Source organism: Spathaspora passalidarum (assembly GCF_000223485.1).
Source record: "Spathaspora passalidarum NRRL Y-27907 unplaced genomic scaffold SPAPAscaffold_5, whole genome shotgun sequence".
Classification (NCBI taxonomy): Eukaryota; Fungi; Ascomycota; class Pichiomycetes; order Serinales; family Debaryomycetaceae; genus Spathaspora; species Spathaspora passalidarum.
In genome coordinates, this window is record NW_006767429.1 from 1,177,486 (window position 1) to 1,200,143 (window position 22,658).

Genomic DNA, 22,658 nt, shown 5'->3' on the forward strand with positions numbered 1-22,658 from the left:
TATTTGGTGTAGTTCAACAAAAACACTCTTACTACAAACTATAAAACAATAAAACAATTCAAATGGTATATGATGATTTAGAATCCTCCTATGTGTTTTCTAGATCTTGTGACACTGTTATAAGTACCGAACTGTTTCAAACTGATATTGACACAACAAATAATATTGAACCTTTATACTTCCAAAAGATACAAAGTCCTAGACCAGTTTCTTCTAATCTCCAAAGAAATCTCAGTGTTTTAATAGAAGAAAATTATCAAGCTAGTATTGTCTCATACTATGATACTAGAACGGATTATTGTTGCTCTGTTACTACGCCAAGTCCTACTGATTGTCTTTTCAGCTATTCGGACATATTTTGGAGTCCACTGGTTCCGCCATGGTGTATGATGACTACCTCCACCTTGACTTCTGACACAGAAGAAAGTTTTAATTATAATTGGTTTTTGCAAGCTCCAAGATTTAATTCCGAAAAGTGTGAATTAGATTCAGCTTTAATGAGACAAGAATCAATTATAGAATTAAATCACTTTGATAGCTATCTTCGATTGAAATCGGATGATGGTTCTAGCTTGTCAAGTAATACCTCCATTGATTCTTTTGACCTTGGCCGTGAAATCAATGACAAAACCAGAGAGCTCGAGAAATTATTGGATAGCGAGCCTAATTCACCTTCAAGATGTGCATCGGTTGATTACCTATTGACTAGTCCCCTGTCATTTACTGCAATAGCACAACATTTTCAATTACACAGATATCCTTCTTCCATGAGTTCTACTATTTCTGATGATATATTCTTGTCCAAAGAAAAATCCTTCTCGGCCATTCCATTCAATGAATCAATGCATCTGGAAATAAGGAAAAATAGATTTGAAAGAGACCAAGATTCTTTGATATGGCTATTATGAGGATATCATACTGTTCTTTTGCACAATTATTTATTGATATTGGAGTATATAGATATATATTAATTTATAACAAATATATTCAAATCCTTTGCCGATTCCATACCCTCAGACAGACTGTTTATGTTCAAAATTTTTCTTTTTGATTCCAAAAATTAGAACTTTAAACCCTGTTTGCGCCTCAAAGGGGGTAAAAAATATGGGTGCAAATAATGTCATGTGCCCTGAATTTTTCCTAAATAGAACAGTCCTGCAAATAATAAGCAATTTCCGAGTCTGAATTGTGGAGAATTATTTTATCAACTTCTGATTTATTAGTATATCATTTCACAACTTTTGCTGAAAATTACAAGTAATGAAAATGTAATTATAATCATCAAATATAGCTACTGAGTCTGAAAGGTACTAGCAACCAAAAGTTTTTAGTATGTTATTAAAATTATATCATAGTCTCGGAGATAATACTATGAATAAACAATTCGATAACGAAAAAGTAGTCATCCATTGAACCATAGATAAGCTAATTTTTAGATAAATTTCTGCAAAAAGTGGGGAAGTGCGCTTAATCGGGAAATTGGCAGCGAGTTCAGACGCGGCTAGTATTGGCGACACTTATAGTATATAAATCAGATAAAAGCACCAGTCTAGATAAAACCAATCGAGCTATTCGGGAGGTTTGGTTTTGGTTTCTTGTGTAAAATATTTCTTCATTGTGCTATTAATGACAGCTAGCGCATGCAATTTAAAATGTATAGTGATTCCAACTACGAGTTTACATTTGGATCCAGTCTGTCACTTTTTAAATTAGGAAGCTGTACTAGCACGTCCCCACCACTCCCCACTATTCAAATTATCCCTTCAGACGATTCTAATGGGATAGATGATGAAGCTATCGAATTTGCCAGTTCCAGCTTAGCATCCATCTTGTCTTTAAATTGTAATACCTTGGAATCAGGACTTGAAACCGAAATTGGAGATAGCATAAGTTACTTGAATTTGGAAGCCACTACTAATCCTTCGGTGATAGAAACAAGCTTAAATGAACCTAAAAATTCGAAATTAATATCGGATGATGCAGTTCCTTGCCTTCCTTGTTTTGATAATCTGCCGCTTCAACTTGGCACCACTATATATCTGCCTACTTTGGAAGAATTGAAAGTGGAAATTAATCTGGTCTTGTCTGAATGTAGAAACTTACTCGCTACCGTACAAACATACCATCATGGTTTGAATAATGATAATACAAATGTACATACCGTGGAACAGGTTCTTTATTCTCAGCTTGAAGAAGTCTTGAGGCAAGCAAAATATACTCTTTCTCTTGCTCCGAAAGAACTAAAATCTACAATTGTAAATCAAATCCCAGAATTGGCAGCACAATTCTGCGGTCTCGACAAGGAAACCGTGAGTTCACCTCAACTACCACAAGATATAGATGCCAGATATACCCACACTGAGATCTTGCAGCACATACCTGTACATGATTTTGATGGGTCTATCGATATCCCTCCAGACCATTTAGCTAAGGATCTTGATAAATGTCCTCGCTGTACAAAGTTTTTTTCAAATAGTTTAGACATGAAGAAACATTCTATACTGGTCCATAAACACAATATCTTTAAATGTGACGAGAAAGATTGCCAGAAAATCTTCACTAGAAAATCAGACAAAACAAGACACGTTAAAGAAGTTCATTGGAAGGAAAAACAACATTGGTGTCTTGGTGTTTCTCCTGACGGACAAACATATGGGTGTTTGAAAATGTTTGCCAGAAAATTTCAATTGAAGCAGCATCAGGGAAGGAAAAATGCAGGGAATTGTGCATTGGGGCTAACATACAATTGATTTATTTTGCATGTGTTTTCCTGACAACAAATCACGCAATGAAAGACAACTAGTAAGCTCTGAGTAGTCCTCTAATGTTATAATTTAAGTCACTTTAGTTATTTATTTGGATTAGTTAATAGATGTTTTCATATTCTACTGGAACTAATACTTTCATATCTTCTGTTTTGTACAAGCTATACTGCATGGAAACAAACATTTATTTTTGAGATACTAGACCCTGAATGTTTAGATTCCAATAAGGTGGTCTTGAATCTAATGTCGAAAGGTTGCAAAATCAGTCAGAAGAAACATTGTACCCTAGAGTACCTCTAGTTTTGGTCACTTGAAGGTTAAACACATGAAATAGTTTATCAATGTATGTTGAACAACGGTTTTATTTCAACTGAACAGTGAAAATAAAAACTAATTGAAAATAGAATACTCTCGGAGAAGATGACGTATCAATTTATCTACTAAATGGTTGCGCATATAATTGTGATGTCATACACAACAGCCTTTTTTGCACCCATCCGAGAGTTCCAGATCTTCTGTTGCAAAACTGAATGCAAATTTAAAACAAGCCAAGAAAAACCTCCCCTCGCGGCTGAAAATAAGCCCAGCGTTATTCCAAGGAATCGGAACGTTTAATTAAACTATTGTTTTCAATTTATTATATGTATCTCGCAACTAAAATAGAATTTTTTGTTGTTCCGATTTATCCGAATCTATGTTGAACTATAGGCGAGTCGATCGTATGGGGAATTCCGGGGATTTATATCTTTGCTAAATCAAGATCAGAGGGGTGAGGGGTGATCTTGTTTTAGCCGTACTTTTCATAAAGAGCATTGATAATGACCTATGGTTCTAGCAAACTTAATGCCGGAAGATAGCTATTCAACTACAACAGATGCTAAAAAACCCTAGATTAACATTCCGCATATAGGGTCTTTGACAAACTGGAACAAAAAAAATTAACTAAATCAGGTGATTCTCGTTAATTCCATCTCTATCATAAGCCAATGGTTGATTTTAAACCAGGTTATAGTTAATTAGGTAATCTTGGTTTCGGCTCGATTATACTTTCCGGATGTTTACAGGTTACACGCATAATGATGTAAACCTGGAGAATTTTTTTTCCAGGTTAGACACTGCGCCTGCACCTTTGATGAAAAATGCGTGAGTGAAATTTTGTGTTAATATACGAATTTCTTTTTCAGGGTCAGGGAATCGAGTTGACAGGGCCCGATTTTTAGCTTTAACCGGTCAACATGGTACTGCTAGGTCTAGAAAATATTCAAGACGAGCAGCATACGTTCGTTGAATTGACTATCTATTCTTATCCAGTTTAAGCTTCATGTGGGGGGACAAGTGTTTGTTTAATATAAATATCCAACGGAAGTGACGTTTATTAATTTTTTACTCTTGATTCTCTTGATTACTCATCTAGGCAACTTTATTCAGTTAATTTTAACATTTTTTTTAAAACACTAGTCTAATTTTGGCACCTAATTTTGTCCCCCTGGTTTAAAGCTTGTGATTTTTTTTTTTTTATCCTAGTCAATTTTTTTTTACACTCCAGAGTAAAAAAAAAAAAACAACCAACTCAAATTTGGTTGTTTAGAAACAGTTGCGTCATTTTGTATTGTATTCACTGCAGATAAAGCACCACAACAAAGCTAGAGTGAATTGGTTATATCAGTTGATTGTGTGTAATCAACAATACAGAGAATTTAAACGAGAACAATACCTTTGATTCTCACTAATGTCTTCTCAACCTTATTCAGATAAAGTTGAAGACCAACAGCTATATGACATACTAAATATATCACCCCCTACAATCACTATCAAACCAACAGGAACTTCAGATTCTTTAACTAACGCCTTTAATGAAATATTTGATACTACACGAATAGATTACTCGCAACAACCACAAGAATATGGAGAAGTAAATTCTAATAAACAACACACTGAAAGACATGGGATACAAGCATACGTTTCTGATCAGCAGAAAATGCATACTGAAGAATCAATACAACAGCATAATTTAGAGTCATTTGAGCCACCATCTGCACCGGTTAGAAACCTCGATCATGATCCATTACCTGACTTTACTCCCGATGCCAAAATGTATGATGAAGCCTCAGATATCAGTTTACAGAATGTCAATCCTCAATTTAATTCAAACTCGACTTCAAATGAATACTTATCTCCAATTTCTCAATTCACCAATCAATTTCCACATCTACAGCAACTGGAACTGCAACAGAACGATTATTTACAAGTGAAGGACGATTTATTGCATCCACGCTCCCCAGCACATTCCACTCACTCAGTGTATTCAGATACTTCATCGCATCCTGCTTCTCCATATATTTCACCAATGTCACAATTTGGATCCAGTCATAATTTAGCTATACCTCCACAAGCAAATCGTGACTCTTTCTCAGACATTGGTACCAACAATAACGTACCGCAGAATAATTTTATTCCCGATCAATATCTTGAATCTGCTGCTGCAGCTGCCAATTTTGAAATTGCATTAGGCGAATCTATAAGTTCTACAAATTTGGCTAATTTAGACAGCATGGATAATACTAAATGGCAACCTTCAATTCAGCAACAAGAAATTCAACAAGAGTTTCAACAATTATCAATGAGAGTTCAACAGCAGCATCAGCAACAACTGAATCAACCTTATGAAGATTACAATACGAGCCAAAACCTCGATTTTGATATTTTAGTTACACCGCCTTTACAAAACAAATTGACTCAACCTTTTGATACTGTCAGTACTGCAGCTACAAATAACTCCAATTATCAACCAAATCCCTTGACTGAACTTAATTTGAACCAATTACATGATCAAGGTGATTCTCTGGGGATTAGAATATCTATAAATCAAGCACCTGAGATTGTTGCTGCTAGAACACCTTCGTTATTTAGTAATAGTTCTGCAAATTCATCAGTAAGGAATTTAAACGCTGATGATAGTGCTAATACTACCAAATCAAATAATCTTATTCCTAACTCAGAATTGATGTCACCAAGTGGGTCTAGTGCCAATTCCGATAACCATTTACTTGATCCTGATTATCAGAATATCAAGCGAGGTAGAAGAAAGAGTCATTCCATGAAATCTACCTCTCCAAAACCATCAAGGTCACCAGCTAGAAAGTATGTTGAATCGGATGAGGAGGAAGAATATGATGAGCACGAGGAAAAAATAGCTAGAGAGAAGATGTTGGAATTGGCTCTGCTTAATCAATCTTCCAAACGTGTTCAAAAACATCCAAGTGTGTATGCATGCCATTTATGTGATAAACGATTTACCCGTCCATATAACTTGAAATCACATTTAAGAACCCATACAGATGAAAGGCCATTTATATGTACCCAATGTGGTAAGGCATTTGCAAGGCAACATGATAGAAAACGACATGAAGATTTACATTCTGGTGAGAAGAAGTTCCAATGTAGAGGTTTCCTCAAGGATGGTACTCAATATGGATGTGGTCGAAAGTTTGCTCGTGCTGATGCATTAAGACGACATTTTCAAACTGAAGCAGGAAAAGAATGTATTAGAGTGTTGATTGAGGAGGAAGAAGCCGAGAAGAGGAAACGAGGTGATACAGGTGAAGTAGATGTTAATATGGATGATTTCTTAAGTCCGTCTTCTGGTGTGCCGGTTCCACAATTGGAAATTTCACCACCAGAATGACAGAAATAGTTCATTTTTTTTTATGTTGTATAATTTTTGTTTATGATAGAATGAGTTATTACTTTTTATAAGTTATACCTGAAGAATAGTAGATGTTTGTCGGAATGATTTCAAAGGCAGGATAGTATACTTCATAGGATCTGTTAATTAACCAACGAACTACTCTGCTTATATATATGCTGTCTCGCACTAAGATTTAACAAGCGCATTTGGTAGTGGCCCATACGTCTATAATTTTTTTTTTTTTTGCACTTAAAAATTGACAATGAAAATTTAATTCAGCTAGATCTAGCTCAAATCACAACTTCAAGCTAATCATGTCACAAGATTACAATGACGAGTTTATAGACAATATAAAACGTAAAGACTCAATTAAAAACCTTACTGATGCTGAGAAAGAGCTTGAAAAACTAAAAAATGATAAGCAATCATTTATGATTGAACAAAACAAGCAATATCTAGAATCATTATTCCAAGATCACAAGTCTAGTCCTATCAAAATTAGAAATGTCCAAATCACCAATGCTCAAACATTTAGGGATTCATTTTTGCAAAGTCAATTCAAGTCTTTACTTGCTTCCGATCAATCCGTAAGTCTCGAACTGTTTCTTACCAAAGTTGAACATATTTCCAAAAACTTCTTAAAGCTTGGTATTATCGACAACTTGCTCGTGTCTGTCCAGCAAGTAAATCCACCAATGTTTAGTCGTGGTACATCCTTACATGTGGTACCCGTATTTAATATCATCCCCACCAAAAAGTTCTATGCCAAAACAGGTACAAATATTGGTAATGGAGAAGGTGACGGGTATATCCAATTTCAACTCAGAAATATATTTGGTGGTGGTGAAAACTTAGAATTTGATGCTGTTTCAGGAACCAAGACTCAATCTTCATATATGTTGAATTACAATCAACCTTTATTTAACAATGCTAATTACAGATTGGAAAACTTATTTTATGTAAATACGAGAAAGTTTGATTGGATTCAAGCAAATGTTACTGGTAGAGGGGTGACCAACAAGATTCACACCTTGTTTGATGGCCCAGTGAACCATGAGGTTGTTCTCGAGAATTATTGGAAAGTATTGAATAATTATGGTAGCAAAAGTTTGGAAGTTTTGCAACAAGCAGGATCTCAATATAAATCTTCCTTAAGCTATAACATAATTTATGATTCAAGAAATAACAAGCATTTACCTACTGTGGGTAAGTACTTACAATTTGGAGTTGAGTTTAACGGGTGGGCAAAATATGTCAAATATCCGTTTATTAAGACGGCCGGTCAAGCTCAATTCAGTTATTCGCTTCCAAAATTCAAATCTTCTGTTATCGCCACTGCCAAAACAGGAATGTTGTATCCATTGGGCACAACTAGTTCACTTTTGGATAGGTTTTACATTGGTGGACCAAATGATGTTAGGTCATTTATGCTTAATGGATTAGGACCTAAAGATTTCAATTCGTCTATTGGTGGAGACATTTTCTTGAATGGTGGTATCTCTTTAATAACTGATATTCCCAGGTACACTGAATCAAATTTCAAAATACATAATTTTGTCAATTTTGGGAAATTAGTTAAAATGGACAAGTCACAAGGTATAATTGATAATCTTAAGCAACTTACTCACCTGCACTCGTTAAGTTACGGTATAGGTCTTTTGTTTAATCATCCAATGGCGAGATTCGAATTGAACTTGGTTGTGCCTATTATAGCGCATGATAGGGATTCAGTTAGAAAAGGTATACAATACGGTATCGGAGTGTCATTTTTGTAAATAGAACTAAATATAGAATTATACAATTAGTTTGGATGTTGAGTGATCCATTCAGAATGATGTTTGATAACTTCGGGTATCATTCTAGATTCAATTTCTATATGATCTTTAATCTCGTCTTCCGTAAGTTTTATCCAATGAGAATCATTTGGTGTCACAAACACGACTTCGTTCTTTCTGGTTTGTAATAAATTACCAATAACTAATTGATGATGATATCTTTCCAACGCAGTTGTGGCCTTCTGAATCAAAATATTGCTGTCGGTTTCCAATTTGAAAGAAACAAACATGGCACCTTGAGCCCAATTGTCAACTAATCTACTCAAGAATTTCGGTACCTGAGATAAGTTAATTTGTAATTGGCCATCAACGGTGGCTGAACTTTGAATCTTGTGTTCTGATAATCTTGATTTGGGAATAAAGAAATCTGAGACGGCTGCTGCCAAGTAGAACAAAGCAGTGCTTCCTAAAACGTGCATTTTTTCAGCAGCAGATTTTAAAGTGTACAAGTATTGATTAACTGTAGTGAAAGGAATAAGCAACAAAGTATTATTAGCTTGTGCTTGGTTGTATTTTCTTAAAACTAGTAACATTTCTTCTGTGTATTTGGAATTAATTTCAATTTTCCCGTTATTTTCAGTCATAAAATCTAAGAAGCAATTTGTGGAATGACTATAATGTCTTGAGTAGGGTAATAATGAATATTCACGATGTAAAAATATCACGGCGTATCCGTTTTCTAAAAAGTATTCTGCTGAAGTTGCACCTCTGGTACCAGCGCTAAAATTATCAATAAATCTAACAGTATTGTTTTCTAATGGGACAGTAGTACCACCAGAGGTAACCAATACAATTCTTCTATTAGTGTTTTCCTTGTGGAATTGAATAAACTGTTCTATTTCCTTTTCAATTTCAGGTAAGTAAGCTGGTGGTTCATGGTTGCGGAAATATTTATCTTCATCTGAGATATGAGCAGGAGCAAATTCAGGAATTCTACGGTCAATTGCCGCAGAGGTATCTGGGAATGAAGTATGGAATTGCACTTGATGAATTGGAGACATGGTTGATTGAGTGTGTCCTTCGATTGCAGTCTGTTTTTTTAAAAAAAAAGGTTGTGATGTTGAAATAACGGTCACTACTTATAGGATTTTTGTCATTGGTGCAGCAAAAGTGAGAAAAACGGAAATAACTCCGCATGCATTGCTCGTATAACCATACGATTTTCTTACCCTATGGCCGAGGGATTCAAACTAAATAATTTGGGGGTTTACAAATATGCTAATGTGTTCCACTTGATCGTATAGTTATTCTCAGACAAGTCAGATATTGCACTACTGCTTAGCAACTACAATTGCAAATCTTATTGGGGACGAATATAGTTTAAATGTACATGACGTCATCAATAAACAAGAGAAATTTTATAACAAACATTTCACAGCTCTCTATTCACAGTCGATTACAAGGGCTTCTAGTAAAAACCGAGGGGGGGGGTTTCTATTTCTTCTGAAAGCTACTTCTGTAGAATCTGACAAATCTGAACACCATAATTTTTTTTGTTGGGGAACATTGGCTGAGCCGCACTGCTCCGAAGTTCCACCAAAAAATGACCAATCTTCGATACTTCGTGTGAAGATCTGGGTTTCTTATTGTACAAACCATAGATACGATACACTCTCACAATATGTCAGCAGATTACTGGAGTTCATCACAACGAAATAAATGGCAATTAACTAGATTTTCACTTCTCGAAGCCCGAAGGAAAGTGTTGCTTCTTGAACGGAAGATGATACAAAATGGACTCATTAAAGATTACCCAAATATAGTCTACGATTACAACATGCGAATATACTTACATAATTTACTTATTAAATTAGGACGAAGATTAAATGTTAGACAGATTGCGTTGGCCACTGCCGAAGTATACCTAACTCGATTTCTTACCCGAGTTCTGTTGAAAGAAATTAATGTTTATTTGTTAGTAACCACCTGTGTTTATGTCGCCTGTAAAATTGAAGAATGTCCACAACATATCAGGTTAATTATAAATGAAGCAAGAAATATTTGGCCTGAGTATATTCCTCATGATGTAACAAAGCTAGCTGAATTTGAATTTTATCTAATTGAAGAAATGGATCTGTATTTGTTATTACATCATCCTTACAAATCTCTCATACAAATTAAAGACTATTTGGTTGAAAATTATACCGTGTTTGGATTGAAGTTCTCTGATGAAGAATTGCAAAACGCGTGGAGTTTAATTAATGACAGCTATATTACGGATTTACATCTATTAGTGCCCCCTCATATAATTGCTATGGCGGCCATATATATCACGATAGTTCTTAAGAAAAACCTAACACAAATACGAAGTGGTGCAAACACCGATGAAACCAAACAAGATCCAAAAGAGTTAGATGCCAAAGTAATGAATATTGACGATTTAATGAATCTTACAAAAGTGAATACTTCCAGTCAAGAAGGCACATCTGGGCATCCCCAGCAAGTGTCAACTGATAACCAACCAACGACTAATTTTCAAGACGATTTAAACATCCTAGATGAAGATACTATAAAAATCAATAAATTCATGAACTTTCTTGATCATTCCCATATTAATTTGGATGAAATGGTGGAGGCAATGCAAGATATGATTAATCTTTATGTATTGTGGAATCGATACAATGAGCAAGGAGCTAAAAAGGCATTGCAAGTTATGTTACTTACTAGAATGTAATTTACATATATATAGTTACTGCTTACATCTATTGTTGATAAGCCTACAATAACCAACTTAACAATATGATCTCATATTGACTCAAAATGGGAGGAAGAGGGGGGGGTTGTTTGTTATAATCAAAAGTTTGATTTTTTTTGGGGTTTGAGTTGTACCTGCTGCAATAACAAGAATTAACACAATTAGTCCGATTAGTTTATAAGGTGGGCTAAGTGTTATTCTTTATGTGGGTTTGATAAGCATAGTACCTGTTGAATGTCTACATTATGTGAATGTCACACTTCACTTTATGACACATTCTGCACTATTATTAGTTCAAAGTATAATATGATTCGTCTTGTTGCTAAGTCTCTTTATTTAGTTTTGAAATAATCTACAATAAATTCGTGATTGCTTCAAAGAAATATATATATTATTCAGGTGATATACAAACAACTGGCATAGACTTTTTATAAGTTAGACAGGTAGTCTTGATTTCGCAACCGAAACATCAAGATTCCGCTATATGCTATTATATTAGGAGTATCATCCGTGATAAGAGCTCTAATTGGCATTTTATCCCTAGTTGATCTTGGTAGTAAAACTTCTTGGAATTTTTCTGGTAGGATTCCTTTACTAAGTAAATTTGCAACCAATCCGGTAACAACTGGTACAGCCATTAAAGTTCCTTCTGCAATTCTGGAATATCTAGGATCTTTTGGATTAATATAGTATGCATTTTTGTACTAACTGTAAAAATAAATCACCATATTTACCCCCAATTAGATAAGGAAGTTATCCCATCATCTACATGGCTGATTACTTCGACTGTGGTTGCATAATATAAACTTGGTGAATTTTATATACATGCATCCTGGAACTTGTTTCCCGCCGGAACTACAATCACCAATCCCATCTTCTTGGTCATTTTAACAGCATGATTTATGAAACTACCGAAAGAGCTAGCTATGAATATATTTACTACTCCTAACTTGCTGCTTTTCTGATGAAATTTAATAACAAATTCTAGTGCAGCAATTAAATCACTTGTATCCCCTTTCGCCATACTTGTCCAAAATCTTAACACTAAGTAGATTACAAGATTTTGAAATATCATATTTTATTGAACCAATAATACCATCAACTTTAGTTCCATAATCTTCCATACTATCTTCTCTAAAATCTTTAAGCTTACGAGCTCTACCCGAAAATTCAGGATGGTCGACCATAATACCAGAATCAAGGACTTATACATCCACATTTTGTCCCAGGAATGAAGTGTCATATATGCAAGGGTATTTTCCTCTTCTATCAATTATCGGATCTTTTCTACTAACTCTTGCAAAATGCCTTGGTGCTTTGTCTTAGGTTTTGATGTCGGCTTGATTTAATTTACCATTGTGAGAAATCTCAGCTACTAACTCACTTTTCTCTAATCTCTTTACAATTTCCGGCGGAAAATCTCCAGCAAAAGCGTTAAAGTCTCCAAATGAATAGGTATTGGTAATTAGATCCCTAACCCTTTCAGTTGGAGGGAATTTGACATCATAAGCGTAAAATGATTCCAATGTCTGATCGGAATCTAGTGCAACCAAGAGTGGTTCCCCTAAACAATATTTCAAAAGTAAAAACCACAAGTTTAGTTTTAATATCATTTCAAAGGTGTACTTAGTACTAATGTAAAATTACCTCTTACAGCTACCGAAATTGTTTCCATTTATACTTATGGCGTTGGTTCCTCGTAAACAAATATCGTGAACATTCTGTACTTTTCATATTGGAGATCATGCATTCCATATTAATACAAAACCAGTCACCTCTAGGTTGTGTTGACGAGGGGTCTAGATCTGGACAAGTATATTCTTAATGGTCACATCTTCACTCAAACGGTAATTATAGCGACTAACTTTATAATCTTTTTCTTTTTAAATTTGTAGCTGTAACATAAAAAATAAACGTTAACAGATCTTTGTGTAAGATTCTGAAATGTAATTTGCAATATGATATCTTACACAGCTTTCATGTTTTCAGAACTCTATAGGCATATTATTGTGAATATAGATGCTAAAGAAAATGGTACTTCTTTGATGTTTTACTTCAATAATATATTACTCCTTAACCTTTCAAATACTAAGCATGTGTTTGCCAAAGTCACTATCTCCTCTAATTCATACGCATAATTGAAATTTTATTCATTCTATGACCTACAAATAATTCAATTACTTATTATTTATTCTTTCAACATACCCAAAAAGAGAAATTAATTAAATGGGATGCAAAGAATTATTATACAAATTAGAATAGGAAACAATCAACGTTTATATTTCAAGCGTTTTCAAAATGTCTATCAAAAACAATACATCCTTATTTTGTTTATTGTCCTCTTAATCTTCTTCTACGGTCTGATTCGTCATCAAGAGTTGAATCGGACGAAGAACTGAATGCATCCATGCCTACCAGTTTGATTCCAATTGGCTCATCTGTTTCGTCGGTTTCATCTTCAAAGGCACTTTCAGGCTCAATTTCGTCAACTTCTTCTGCATCAGTGTCATCTTCGTCACTTCTGACATCTTCTGCACCTGAGCCAGTAATGACTTTGTATGCAACTTTACAAATAAAATACATCCAAATGATAATCAAGATTTGTAATCCACCAAGTAGGCCCAAAAATACATTAATTATAGTTGGAGTCCAACATCTTTTTTGTATCTTTGTTGGATCACAAATTGATTCAGCCATCAATCTTCGAGCATTATGCCAAGTATGGTAGAAAAGATAATTATAAATTCCGTGCCTTGTAACTAACCAGCCAACCATAAATAAAATAAACATCACATCACATGCAGTTGAATAATTGGCATATTTCAAAAGCTTAGCACCAGATAAAAGAATATCAACTGAATCCATTGTCATTAATATTAAATGTCCAATTCTGAAAAAATAGTAATAGTATGATCCAATGATCAAACAACAAGTAATTATATGATGACTAAACATTTGATAATGATCTTTACGATGTTGTTCAATATTAAGGACAAAGATTTGTTGGAGCCAAAATCCAGTTGAAATAAGGTAATATCTTTTCAACGAAGCATGTAAGGTATGATTGGGCCATCCCACGAAAATTTGGTCTGCGTTATTGAAATAAGGAGAATTGTAATAAAGATAACAACCGCAAATCAATGACACGGTATAATACACAAACGACCAACTTTGTTCAGCAAATCTAATCTTGGCCTTTCGTGAGGTAATACTACAGAAATGTTTGGCAAATGGACTAAAACACCATTGCATGAGGAACGATCTTAAGAAAGTAACCGCAATTACCCAGAATATAACATAATAAGTGTCGTCAATGTGAATATCATATATTGGGCGATTATTGGCAACTCCAATTTGATTCTGCAAGTGGAAAAACTTGGAGGTGTACTTTGTTATAGATGGTATTCCTGAAAAGTGTAATGCTGTTAAAACTATGATTATTGAACGTGATAACCGTATTTGATTTCTTTCTATTGACGCTAGAAATGATGCGTGGTACTTTCTATCCTCAGCTGTGAAAGAGTTTGTGGATGAAGTTGAAGAGTTCGTATCTCTTGATAGGGTCGTGCTGTCAATCTTTCTGTCTGGTTGAACGGCAGACATAGTCACAGTGGGTTATTATGATATATGATATGGAATCTATGAATGGTTATACTCACACCTATGCACTAAGAAATAGCAAAAACGAAAGGAGGGGTGGTTAGATCTTTTAGAATTGACAACTAAGATAAAAGGGTGAAGTGAATGAGTTTAAAGAAAAAAAAAATAAAAGTATGCTAAAAAAAAATTTGAAGCCAATTTCTTTGTTGATGTTTGAATTTTTTTTTTAAGCGTGGGCGTCTTCAATTTGGAACACTTTTTTTTTCTAGCTTTTGAGTGATCTATTTTTTCCAAATAAGGTTTTCTATTGAAAAAAGAAAAAGGAACGATCGGTCATTGTGTTAAAACTCATAACGGGCAGAACTCTTAATATTAATATCGACGACATGCACTAATCTTATGATTTTGTACCGAGATTGTCAATACAATTTGTTTCAGTTTAATTATTCATTGTGCACAAAAGAGTCAAATGCATGTTTAAATTTTTTTTTTTTTTTTAATTGTCCATTTTTGAAAAAAAAAAATTAAATAAAATAAAATAAAAAATTTAGCACACCACATATTTGTAACGTACTGCGGATTGGGGGAACGACACGTCATGCGCGCCTGTCGACCTGAGAACAACCAATCATCACCAACATAAATAGTATTACCTTACCATATTTGAGTAGTAGCAAACTACAGAAACAGGCGCCAAGAGTACATGTGAGTGTGTTCGCGTTACTTGTTTATCTTGCAAAGTCAACAGGCCACGAAAAAGAAGCTCAGTAATTAACAACAGAAATGTCGCACGCTTGGCATTACAATGTTTAATAGTACGACATTTTTCGGTTTCTATGGGATCTAAATCCAGTGGAGTGACATATTAACATCGTAAATACCAGCAATTATAGTGTTAAGTTTTTGGGTCATTCATCCGAGACCCTGTCATTCCGCGAATTACCCGAGTTAGGGAAACAATATCTAGTCTTTGCGACAGGGCTACAAATGGCTGTAATTCAAGTCGGTATTATCTTATCTCAAACTTAACCGACTTGTTATTCTTTCCTGTATATATGTTTCATGCCACAAATATAGTCAGATTCTTTTCAAAGCACATATGCTTGCATAAACATTACGTAGGTGACAGGCGGTCCTTATTTGGTAGGTCTACAAAAAGGAGAATCTGAGTTGAAATGTCGATTTAAGTTCTTCAAATTTCTTGCTCTGAGTTCGTTGCTTTTTTAATTTTACTATTTTTTTGGCAAAAGTTTCCATAAAATTATATTGCAATGTAATTGAATCTCATACTGGGATCTAAACTAAACTAAAGAACAAGCAAAATTTGCAAACGTATTGACCATAACTTATATAATTGGAATAAACTAATGCTGCACACATTATTGACCTTTCGATGCTGTTGCACGGTTAAAACTACTCTATGCTATAGTACTCACTCACATACATAGATAAGTACAGAATTTTAACCAATTATATGTAGTTGCACTTCTTATAACCAATAATACTATCCCAGGTAGTCATTATTTCAGGACTTGAATGCAATTATGATCTATCCTCGTGCGATAACTTCCGCAAAATATACTATAGCAGCGGTTACCCGGAATGAACCCTGCATACAACTACCAAGGATTAGCGCGCGTACCAAATTATCTTAAAAGGTAAACAACAAAAATATCAAAATTGTAGTACTTTTGGACCCATACATTGCAAGCACAGCTGAAAAACGTTATGGTGGAAAGGGCGAACACTGCATCTTCTATGCAGCCGATAGCTCCTAGTTCTGAAACCAAACAATCTTCTATCACTGTATCAGTTAGAGTCCGACCTTTTACTACTGCTGAAAGCAACAACTTGATCCATTATGAAGAAAGTAATGTATTTCTAGGGGCTGGATCATACAGCACTGCTAATAATACCTCCAATGGGAACTCCAACCCTTTGAAGCGGGGTATATTATCTGCACCTTTAGGTATTAGGAAAATAGTTGATGTGGTTGACGATAAAATGTTGATTTTTGATCCTCCTGAAACAAATCCATTAGTTAAGATGCAACGAAGTGCATTCCCCAATAAATTTAATGGAAGAATACGCGAACACAGGTTTGTATTTGATAAATTATTTGATACAGATGCCACTCAAAATGACGTATATAATGATACTACTAGACCCTTATTGAATAGCATTTTGGATGGATATAACGCTACTGTATTTGCATATGGCGCTACCGGCTGTGGGAAGACACATACTATTCTGGGTACCCCAAGTGATCCTGGAGTGATTTTCCTTACCATGAAAGAACTATTTCAAAGAATTGAAGAGTTGAAAGATACCAAGATTATTGAATTAACATTGTCTTATTTGGAGATCTATAATGAGACCATACGAGATCTACTCAATCCGCAGACCGAGTTCAAAAAGTTGATCATTAGAGAAGATGAAAATAGTAAGATTTCAGTGTCAAACTTATCTTGCCATACCCCTACCACGGTTGAAGAAGTGATGCAACTTATAATGGAGGGAAATAAGAATAGAACGTCATCACCAACAGAAGCAAATGCAACATCCAGTAGATCTCATGCAGTATTACAAATTAACATAACACAAAGATCAAGAACAGCAGATGTTACCGCAGAACATACTTTTGCAACATTGTCAATAATTGATCTTGCAGGAAGTGAAAGAGCAGCCGCTACAAGAAACCGTGGGGTAAGACTTAACGAAGGTGCCAACATTAACAAATCCTTGCTTGCATTAGGAAACTGTATCAACGCATTATGTGATCCTCGTCGTCGTAACCATGTACCTTACAGAGATTCTAAATTAACCAGATTGTTGAAATTTTCCCTTGGTGGAAATTGCAAAACAGTAATGATTGTTTGTATTTCTCCATCATCACAACATTATGATGAGACTTTGAACACATTGAAATACGCTGACCGAGCCAAGGAAATCAAGACTAAATTGATTAGAAACCAACAGAATCTAGATCGTCATGTCGGATCTTATCTTAAGATGATTACGGAACAAAAGACAGAAATTGAAGAATTAAGAAACAGGGAAGCAAATATAATACAAGAAACTCTAGCTAAGAGGAAACACATTGAAGAAGAAACATTCAAACTATTATGTGATGCTATTGATGGTATACGACTGGCCCTAAACAATCATAGCCAAGACAAATGGAGAAAGAATTTCTATTTAGCTAAAAGAAAATTACTTGTTGCTCAACAGGTTGATGTAAATGTCATGCTTGAACAAGCCTTCTTTGCTCAAGGTTATGAATTTAGCGAACATACCCAAACTGTTATCAGCTTGTGTGAACAACTACAATCCAAGCTTAGCAGACAGATCAAGGAATTGGAAACTGAATATGATAAACCAACTGATATTGATCGTATATTGAATGAGTCCGCAAAGCAAACTCTTAAAAGATTGGCACAAAATGACGGTTGGGGAGAATATCATACAAAATTATTTCAAGAATTTGTTAAAGATACAAGAGCAGAGGTTATTAAGGATCAGTTGACTGGTTCGTCTGTATTGCATGACCTATTAGTGCATGGTTTGTATGAATTTAATTATTTTTCTCGCGAAGTGATGAAAACTTTGATAGACAACGATCATGATCAAACTACAGATATTATAAAGGGATTAGAGAGTTTATTGAATGGTACATTTGATCTTGTAGTCGAGAAATACGTAACAGAATATGTGAAGAGTCAACTAGCCAGCGATAGTCATGCTACCACACCAGCATCGGATGACACTGATACAGAGATGGAAACCAGTGTATTGTTTAACGAAGAGGTAACAAAACCGGCTAGGAGGAACTCAATTCTTAAAAAGAATCCTGCTAAGCGGTCACCAAGCCGTCGAACTACGAGAGATGGCCCTATTATCAAGCTGTCTCCTATACGGAAACCGAAAAAGGTTGTACATTTCGATATTTCCAAATCTGATTCTACCATGATGGATTCAAGCATGAATGAATCAATACTACAGGATAAAGCAGATGCTGAACAGACTCCAATTACTGGGAACTTTCTTGATAATTTGAATGACGAACCAGATTTCCAATTTGATCCCGAAATACTTTCTCCTCCATTACCAAAACGTGAGAAATTAGATCCAAGTCTTGCACAACGTGGGCAACAAACGACCGGACTCACAAAGCTGTTTACGAATAAAAAACTTACGATTAATTTACATGATACCAATTCAAGTTTGAATAGACATGCTGCTGTTATAGTAACACCTACGAATAGCGGTACAAATTTGCAGCCATTATTGCAGGAGGCTAGTGAAGCTACCCCACCCGAGAAGAGTGCCATTGGAGTAAATTCACAGTGAAATGTTTCATTCAACTTCTTTCTCTTTTAATTAGATATATTAACTGGTGTTTTTGGGTTTCAAGATTTTATAGAATATATATATATATATATTGTGGTTTTCAACTACATAAAGAAAGCATTTTTGGCTAGCCTAAATAATCGCTTGTTGTATCTACCAACGACCTTCTCCGCCGCGACCACCATGGCCACCATGGCCACCATGGCCACCATGACCACCATGACGACCTTCATCTCTACCACCGAATCCACCATGGTGTCCTTCTTCTCTGCCACCGAAACCACCATGACCACGGCCTTCATCTCTTCCACCAAAGCCACCTTCATGTCTTCTTTCACCTCCAAATCCACCTTCGTGTCTTCTTTCACCACCCCCAATTCCACTATGCTGACCAGGTCTACCATATTGGTCTTGTTTATTGTGGTCTTCGTAAGCATCTTCAATCTTGTTTGCAGCAATAGCACCGCCAACAGCACCAACAACAGTACCTAATGTTCCGTGGTTGTTACCACCCAATTTATTACCACCAAATCCACCAGCAATTCCACCTAATAAAGTAGAGCCTAATCCTCTGTCCCCACCTTCACTGTCATTACCTTGGTTGTTTGACTTTGGAGGTTCGTAGGATCCTTGTTCACCAGATGAGTAGAAATCGTTAGCAGACATGTCTAGTTGTTTTACTGATACAGAAAGAAAGAAATATTTAAGAAAAAGGGGATATTGGTTTCAATTTATTTTCCAAATTTATAGGCCCATACTATCAGGGGTGAAAAGTTTACGGATAAAATGTTTTCATTGTATTATTATTTCAATTCATCAAATCCACAGCTAACCCACAAAGTTTGGGGAAGCAAGGCACGTGAACTCGTACTTACGTCATATGAAATTATGGCCACGAACAATAGACAAATTGTATGTTCATGCACCATAATTTCAGGTCGGTATAAAGGGTGGCTGCGAAGTATAGAAATTATTTTATACGAATTTGAGTGGTACACGACATGGTGTTTTGATTCGTATACTAATTTAAAATTGTTCGATTTAGTTTACATGTTTATTAAAGGCTATGCTAGATTAATGCATTGTCAAGATATGTGTTACCTAAGGCGAAGTAAGAAAATGATGTAAGTTTTCCTGTGAATATAATTGATTCCACCAATTAGATGGGAGCGCTAGCAATTTTAACAATTTCAAAAGAGTTTCAGTCTTTGTTCAATTGATTCGAGTGTGACATTTCTACGTGTCAATTGAACCAAATTTGGTGCCGAGCCAAGAAATTATGTCATCCTCGAGGATTTTGTGTCATGGCGACAGTCTTTAATTTACGGAAAGCAAAATTCTGCCATGCTACATGTTATTGACGAGGTATACACTAGGTGACATGATTGCAAAGCCCCCTAACTAACTATAAATTAGTAACCTAGATGCTGACGCTGCGCCTCCAAAATCTGTTGTCATTGTTCCCATGCAAGGAAATATAGTGTGTATGTTTTTTTTTGGTTTTGTCAGGTTTAACACCGAAGGGGAGTTTATTTTTTTCGCTTATCACAATAGCCAGAAAAGGGGGCAGATTACTTGAATTAGCGTTGACGACCACACTTGTATGGCATGATGCCTGAACTGTTAACATCTCAGGGATTGTAAGCCAACTGCAATTGATTAAAAAAATTGTCTTTATTAACTATAGAATTTTTTTTATATATATATAAATAAACCGAAGCCAGCAAATAAACACAACCAGCGGCATAAGTACATTATTTCACATAGAACCAAAAGCTGTTGCAACCTTATTATCAATTCTGTTAGAATCTCCTTTCTTTTGTAACTTAATAGATTTCAGGTATAAGCTTTTACAGCAATAGCAAAAATAATAATAAAAAAAAGTTTAAAAAACATTAAATTATAAAATTTAAAAACTAGGGTAATAATTGAAACGGTTGCAACCAGGAAGTTGCAGCATTATGGTACACTGTGGAGATATGTAGATTACCACGCAGGGTAGTATATATAGCTTATGCAAATGAAAGACACATTTTTGAAATACCACTTACATGATAACACAGTCTTTCTCTTGAGCGGCTTTTGCAGCTGTTCCATCCATAGGATTAATTTGTGCCGGTTTCTTCTTCATGTATTTTTGTATTTTACGAACAATTTCTGGATCTGAGATTCTTGCCAATGCTTTTTCTTCTCCATTGACTGCTGCCTTTTTATACCAAGTTTGTGCTTCTTCTGAATTTTTTATACAACCAATTCCCTTTTCGTAGAAATTAGCAAGAGCAAATTGCGCCTTGGGCAAATTGCACAAAGCAGCACGCTTTGCCCATTCAAATGCTTCTGATTCATGTTTTGGTAAATATGGTTCACTACCAACAAGATACCATGCACACATAGCTAACATGGAGTTGGCATCACCACCAAGAGCAGCTTGAGTGTAATAATGAATACTCAAATTCGAATCTTGTGGCAAGATATCACCAATTTCATAATGCTGTCCTAATATAGCAGCAGATTGAATATGACCTAATGCAGCTGCTTGAGCATACAATTCCAATGCGTATTTTTTATCTTGGATCACAATATCTTCAAACCCATCATAATATAATTTCCCTAATTCATAAGGAGCTGCAGCAATCAATTCATTTGCTAATCCAGCAGCTCTAGTTAACCATTTAATCCCCATTTTTTTAGTATTCATGTTATTTGGTAATCCCATCTTGGAATAGAATGAATAAACACCCAATTTGTACATAGCAGCAGGATGATTCTTGGCAGCAGCAATCTTTAAATATTCAACTGCTTTTCTAGAATCTCTACCGGTACCCAAGCCTTCCTCATAACAGTATGCTGTTCTATAGGCCGATTCAATATGGCCATGTTTAGCAGCAGATTGAAACAAGACAAAAGCTTCTCTATTTTCAATTTTTCCCAATGCACCTGAACTATAAGCATCCCCTAATAAATATTGAGCTTCAACATAACCCTTGTCGGATAATCTCTTTAAATAATGAACAGCCTCTTTTAAAAGTGCTCGCTTCAATCTCTTGTCATTCACAGAATCCATATCCATACTTGAAGTATTATTCAAGTCAATAGACTTCGATTTACCACGTTTAGGTGAATTTTCACTGGATCTGGTAACAGGGGAATCTGCTCCTTGAGACCCCGAAGATTGAGATGAAGTAGAAACTTCGTTATTATTAGCTTCAGCATCTAGAATCAAGGCAGTTTGCAACATATATTGTGCATATTGAAACAAAACTGCTGGATCATTTGATTTTTTCGCATTTTTACGATACAAATCAATTGTTTTGATTCTAGGCATCAAGTGGCTGGAATTGTCCCCTAAATATTGCTGAATCACATTTTGATTGAAATCAATCATGGATGCATTATCGCTGGATTTATCATAAAAGAACGATGAAGTAGAAGAAACTGAACGATTATGACCAAATTTGCCAAAGGAAGGTGCGACCAAGTTGTTTTCCGACCGGGAGAACGCCTGATTGTCCATAGGAGCATTCAAATTGAAGTTGGTAACTGAAGAGGTTGCCGATAATGGATTGGAAACGGGTGATACCACAACACTTTCCTTGGACGCGAAAACAGGTGGTGGAGTTTGTGATTCGTACATAGGGTATGGCGCGCTGGCAACCGATCTCAAGTTGTTGCCCGACCCGTTCCGCGCAGGCGAATATTGCGACAGGCTATGAGCAGGTGGTGGA

The 22,658-nt window shown here is 35.4% G+C and overlaps 11 protein-coding genes across 11 annotated transcripts; 6 read left to right on the forward strand and 5 right to left on the reverse strand. All coding sequences in view use genetic code 12, as the record gives it.

Annotated features, from left to right (window-relative positions):
* Positions 1 to 62: 62 nt before the first annotated feature.
* On the forward strand, positions 63 to 1,280 carry SPAPADRAFT_67711 (uncharacterized protein; the record flags this gene model as incomplete). The annotated part of the gene is made up of 1 exon (XM_007376394.1): positions 63 to 1,280. One exon carries the CDS (start codon positions 63 to 65, stop codon positions 906 to 908), a length of 846 nt encoding a protein of 281 aa, XP_007376456.1.
* A 118-nt stretch (positions 1,281 to 1,398) lies between these two features.
* On the forward strand, positions 1,399 to 3,361 carry SPAPADRAFT_67712 (uncharacterized protein; the record flags this gene model as incomplete). The annotated part of the gene is made up of 1 exon (XM_007376395.1): positions 1,399 to 3,361. The coding sequence occupies one exon, from the start codon at positions 1,641 to 1,643 to the stop codon at positions 2,748 to 2,750; it is 1,110 nt and encodes a 369-aa protein (XP_007376457.1).
* Positions 3,362 to 4,494: 1,133 nt separating this feature from the next.
* On the forward strand, positions 4,495 to 6,450 carry CRZ1 (DNA-binding transcription factor; the record flags this gene model as incomplete). The annotated part of the gene is made up of 1 exon (XM_007376396.1): positions 4,495 to 6,450. The coding sequence occupies one exon, from the start codon at positions 4,495 to 4,497 to the stop codon at positions 6,448 to 6,450; it is 1,956 nt and encodes a 651-aa protein (XP_007376458.1).
* Positions 6,451 to 6,744: 294 nt separating this feature from the next.
* Positions 6,745 to 9,321, forward strand: SAM50 (SAM complex subunit; the record flags this gene model as incomplete). The annotated part of the gene is made up of 1 exon (XM_007376397.1): positions 6,745 to 9,321. One exon carries the CDS (start codon positions 6,768 to 6,770, stop codon positions 8,226 to 8,228), a length of 1,461 nt encoding a protein of 486 aa, XP_007376459.1.
* Positions 8,255 to 9,289, reverse strand: SPAPADRAFT_140523 (phosphopantothenate--cysteine ligase; the record flags this gene model as incomplete). Its single annotated transcript, XM_007376398.1, has 1 exon — positions 8,255 to 9,289. One exon carries the CDS (start codon positions 9,287 to 9,289, stop codon positions 8,255 to 8,257), a length of 1,035 nt encoding a protein of 344 aa, XP_007376460.1.
* Positions 9,322 to 9,873: 552 nt separating the features above from the next.
* SSN8 (cyclin-dependent protein serine/threonine kinase regulator) lies at positions 9,874 to 11,567 on the forward strand (the record flags this gene model as incomplete). Its single annotated transcript, XM_007376399.1, has 1 exon — positions 9,874 to 11,567. The coding sequence occupies one exon, from the start codon at positions 9,910 to 9,912 to the stop codon at positions 10,960 to 10,962; it is 1,053 nt and encodes a 350-aa protein (XP_007376461.1).
* A 305-nt stretch (positions 11,568 to 11,872) lies between these two features.
* SPAPADRAFT_62292 (uncharacterized protein) lies at positions 11,873 to 12,845 on the reverse strand (the record flags this gene model as incomplete). Its single annotated transcript, XM_007376400.1, has 1 exon — positions 11,873 to 12,845. The coding sequence occupies one exon, from the start codon at positions 12,168 to 12,170 to the stop codon at positions 11,985 to 11,987; it is 186 nt and encodes a 61-aa protein (XP_007376462.1).
* A 266-nt stretch (positions 12,846 to 13,111) lies between these two features.
* On the reverse strand, positions 13,112 to 14,735 carry LAC1 (Lac1p; the record flags this gene model as incomplete). Its single annotated transcript, XM_007376401.1, has 1 exon — positions 13,112 to 14,735. The coding sequence occupies one exon, from the start codon at positions 14,584 to 14,586 to the stop codon at positions 13,315 to 13,317; it is 1,272 nt and encodes a 423-aa protein (XP_007376463.1).
* A 1,606-nt stretch (positions 14,736 to 16,341) lies between these two features.
* Positions 16,342 to 19,132, forward strand: KIP3 (tubulin-dependent ATPase; the record flags this gene model as incomplete). The annotated part of the gene is made up of 1 exon (XM_007376402.1): positions 16,342 to 19,132. The coding sequence occupies one exon, from the start codon at positions 16,342 to 16,344 to the stop codon at positions 18,931 to 18,933; it is 2,592 nt and encodes an 863-aa protein (XP_007376464.1).
* On the reverse strand, positions 19,087 to 19,599 carry RCT1 (Rct1p; the record flags this gene model as incomplete). The annotated part of the gene is made up of 1 exon (XM_007376403.1): positions 19,087 to 19,599. The coding sequence occupies one exon, from the start codon at positions 19,597 to 19,599 to the stop codon at positions 19,087 to 19,089; it is 513 nt and encodes a 170-aa protein (XP_007376465.1).
* Positions 19,600 to 20,623: 1,024 nt separating this feature from the next.
* Positions 20,624 to 22,657, reverse strand: CHS4 (Chs4p; the record flags this gene model as incomplete). Its single annotated transcript, XM_007376404.1, has 1 exon — positions 20,624 to 22,657. A coding segment is annotated over one exon (970 nt), but the record flags the coding sequence as incomplete, so codon positions are not given.
* Position 22,658: the final 1 nt, after the last annotated feature.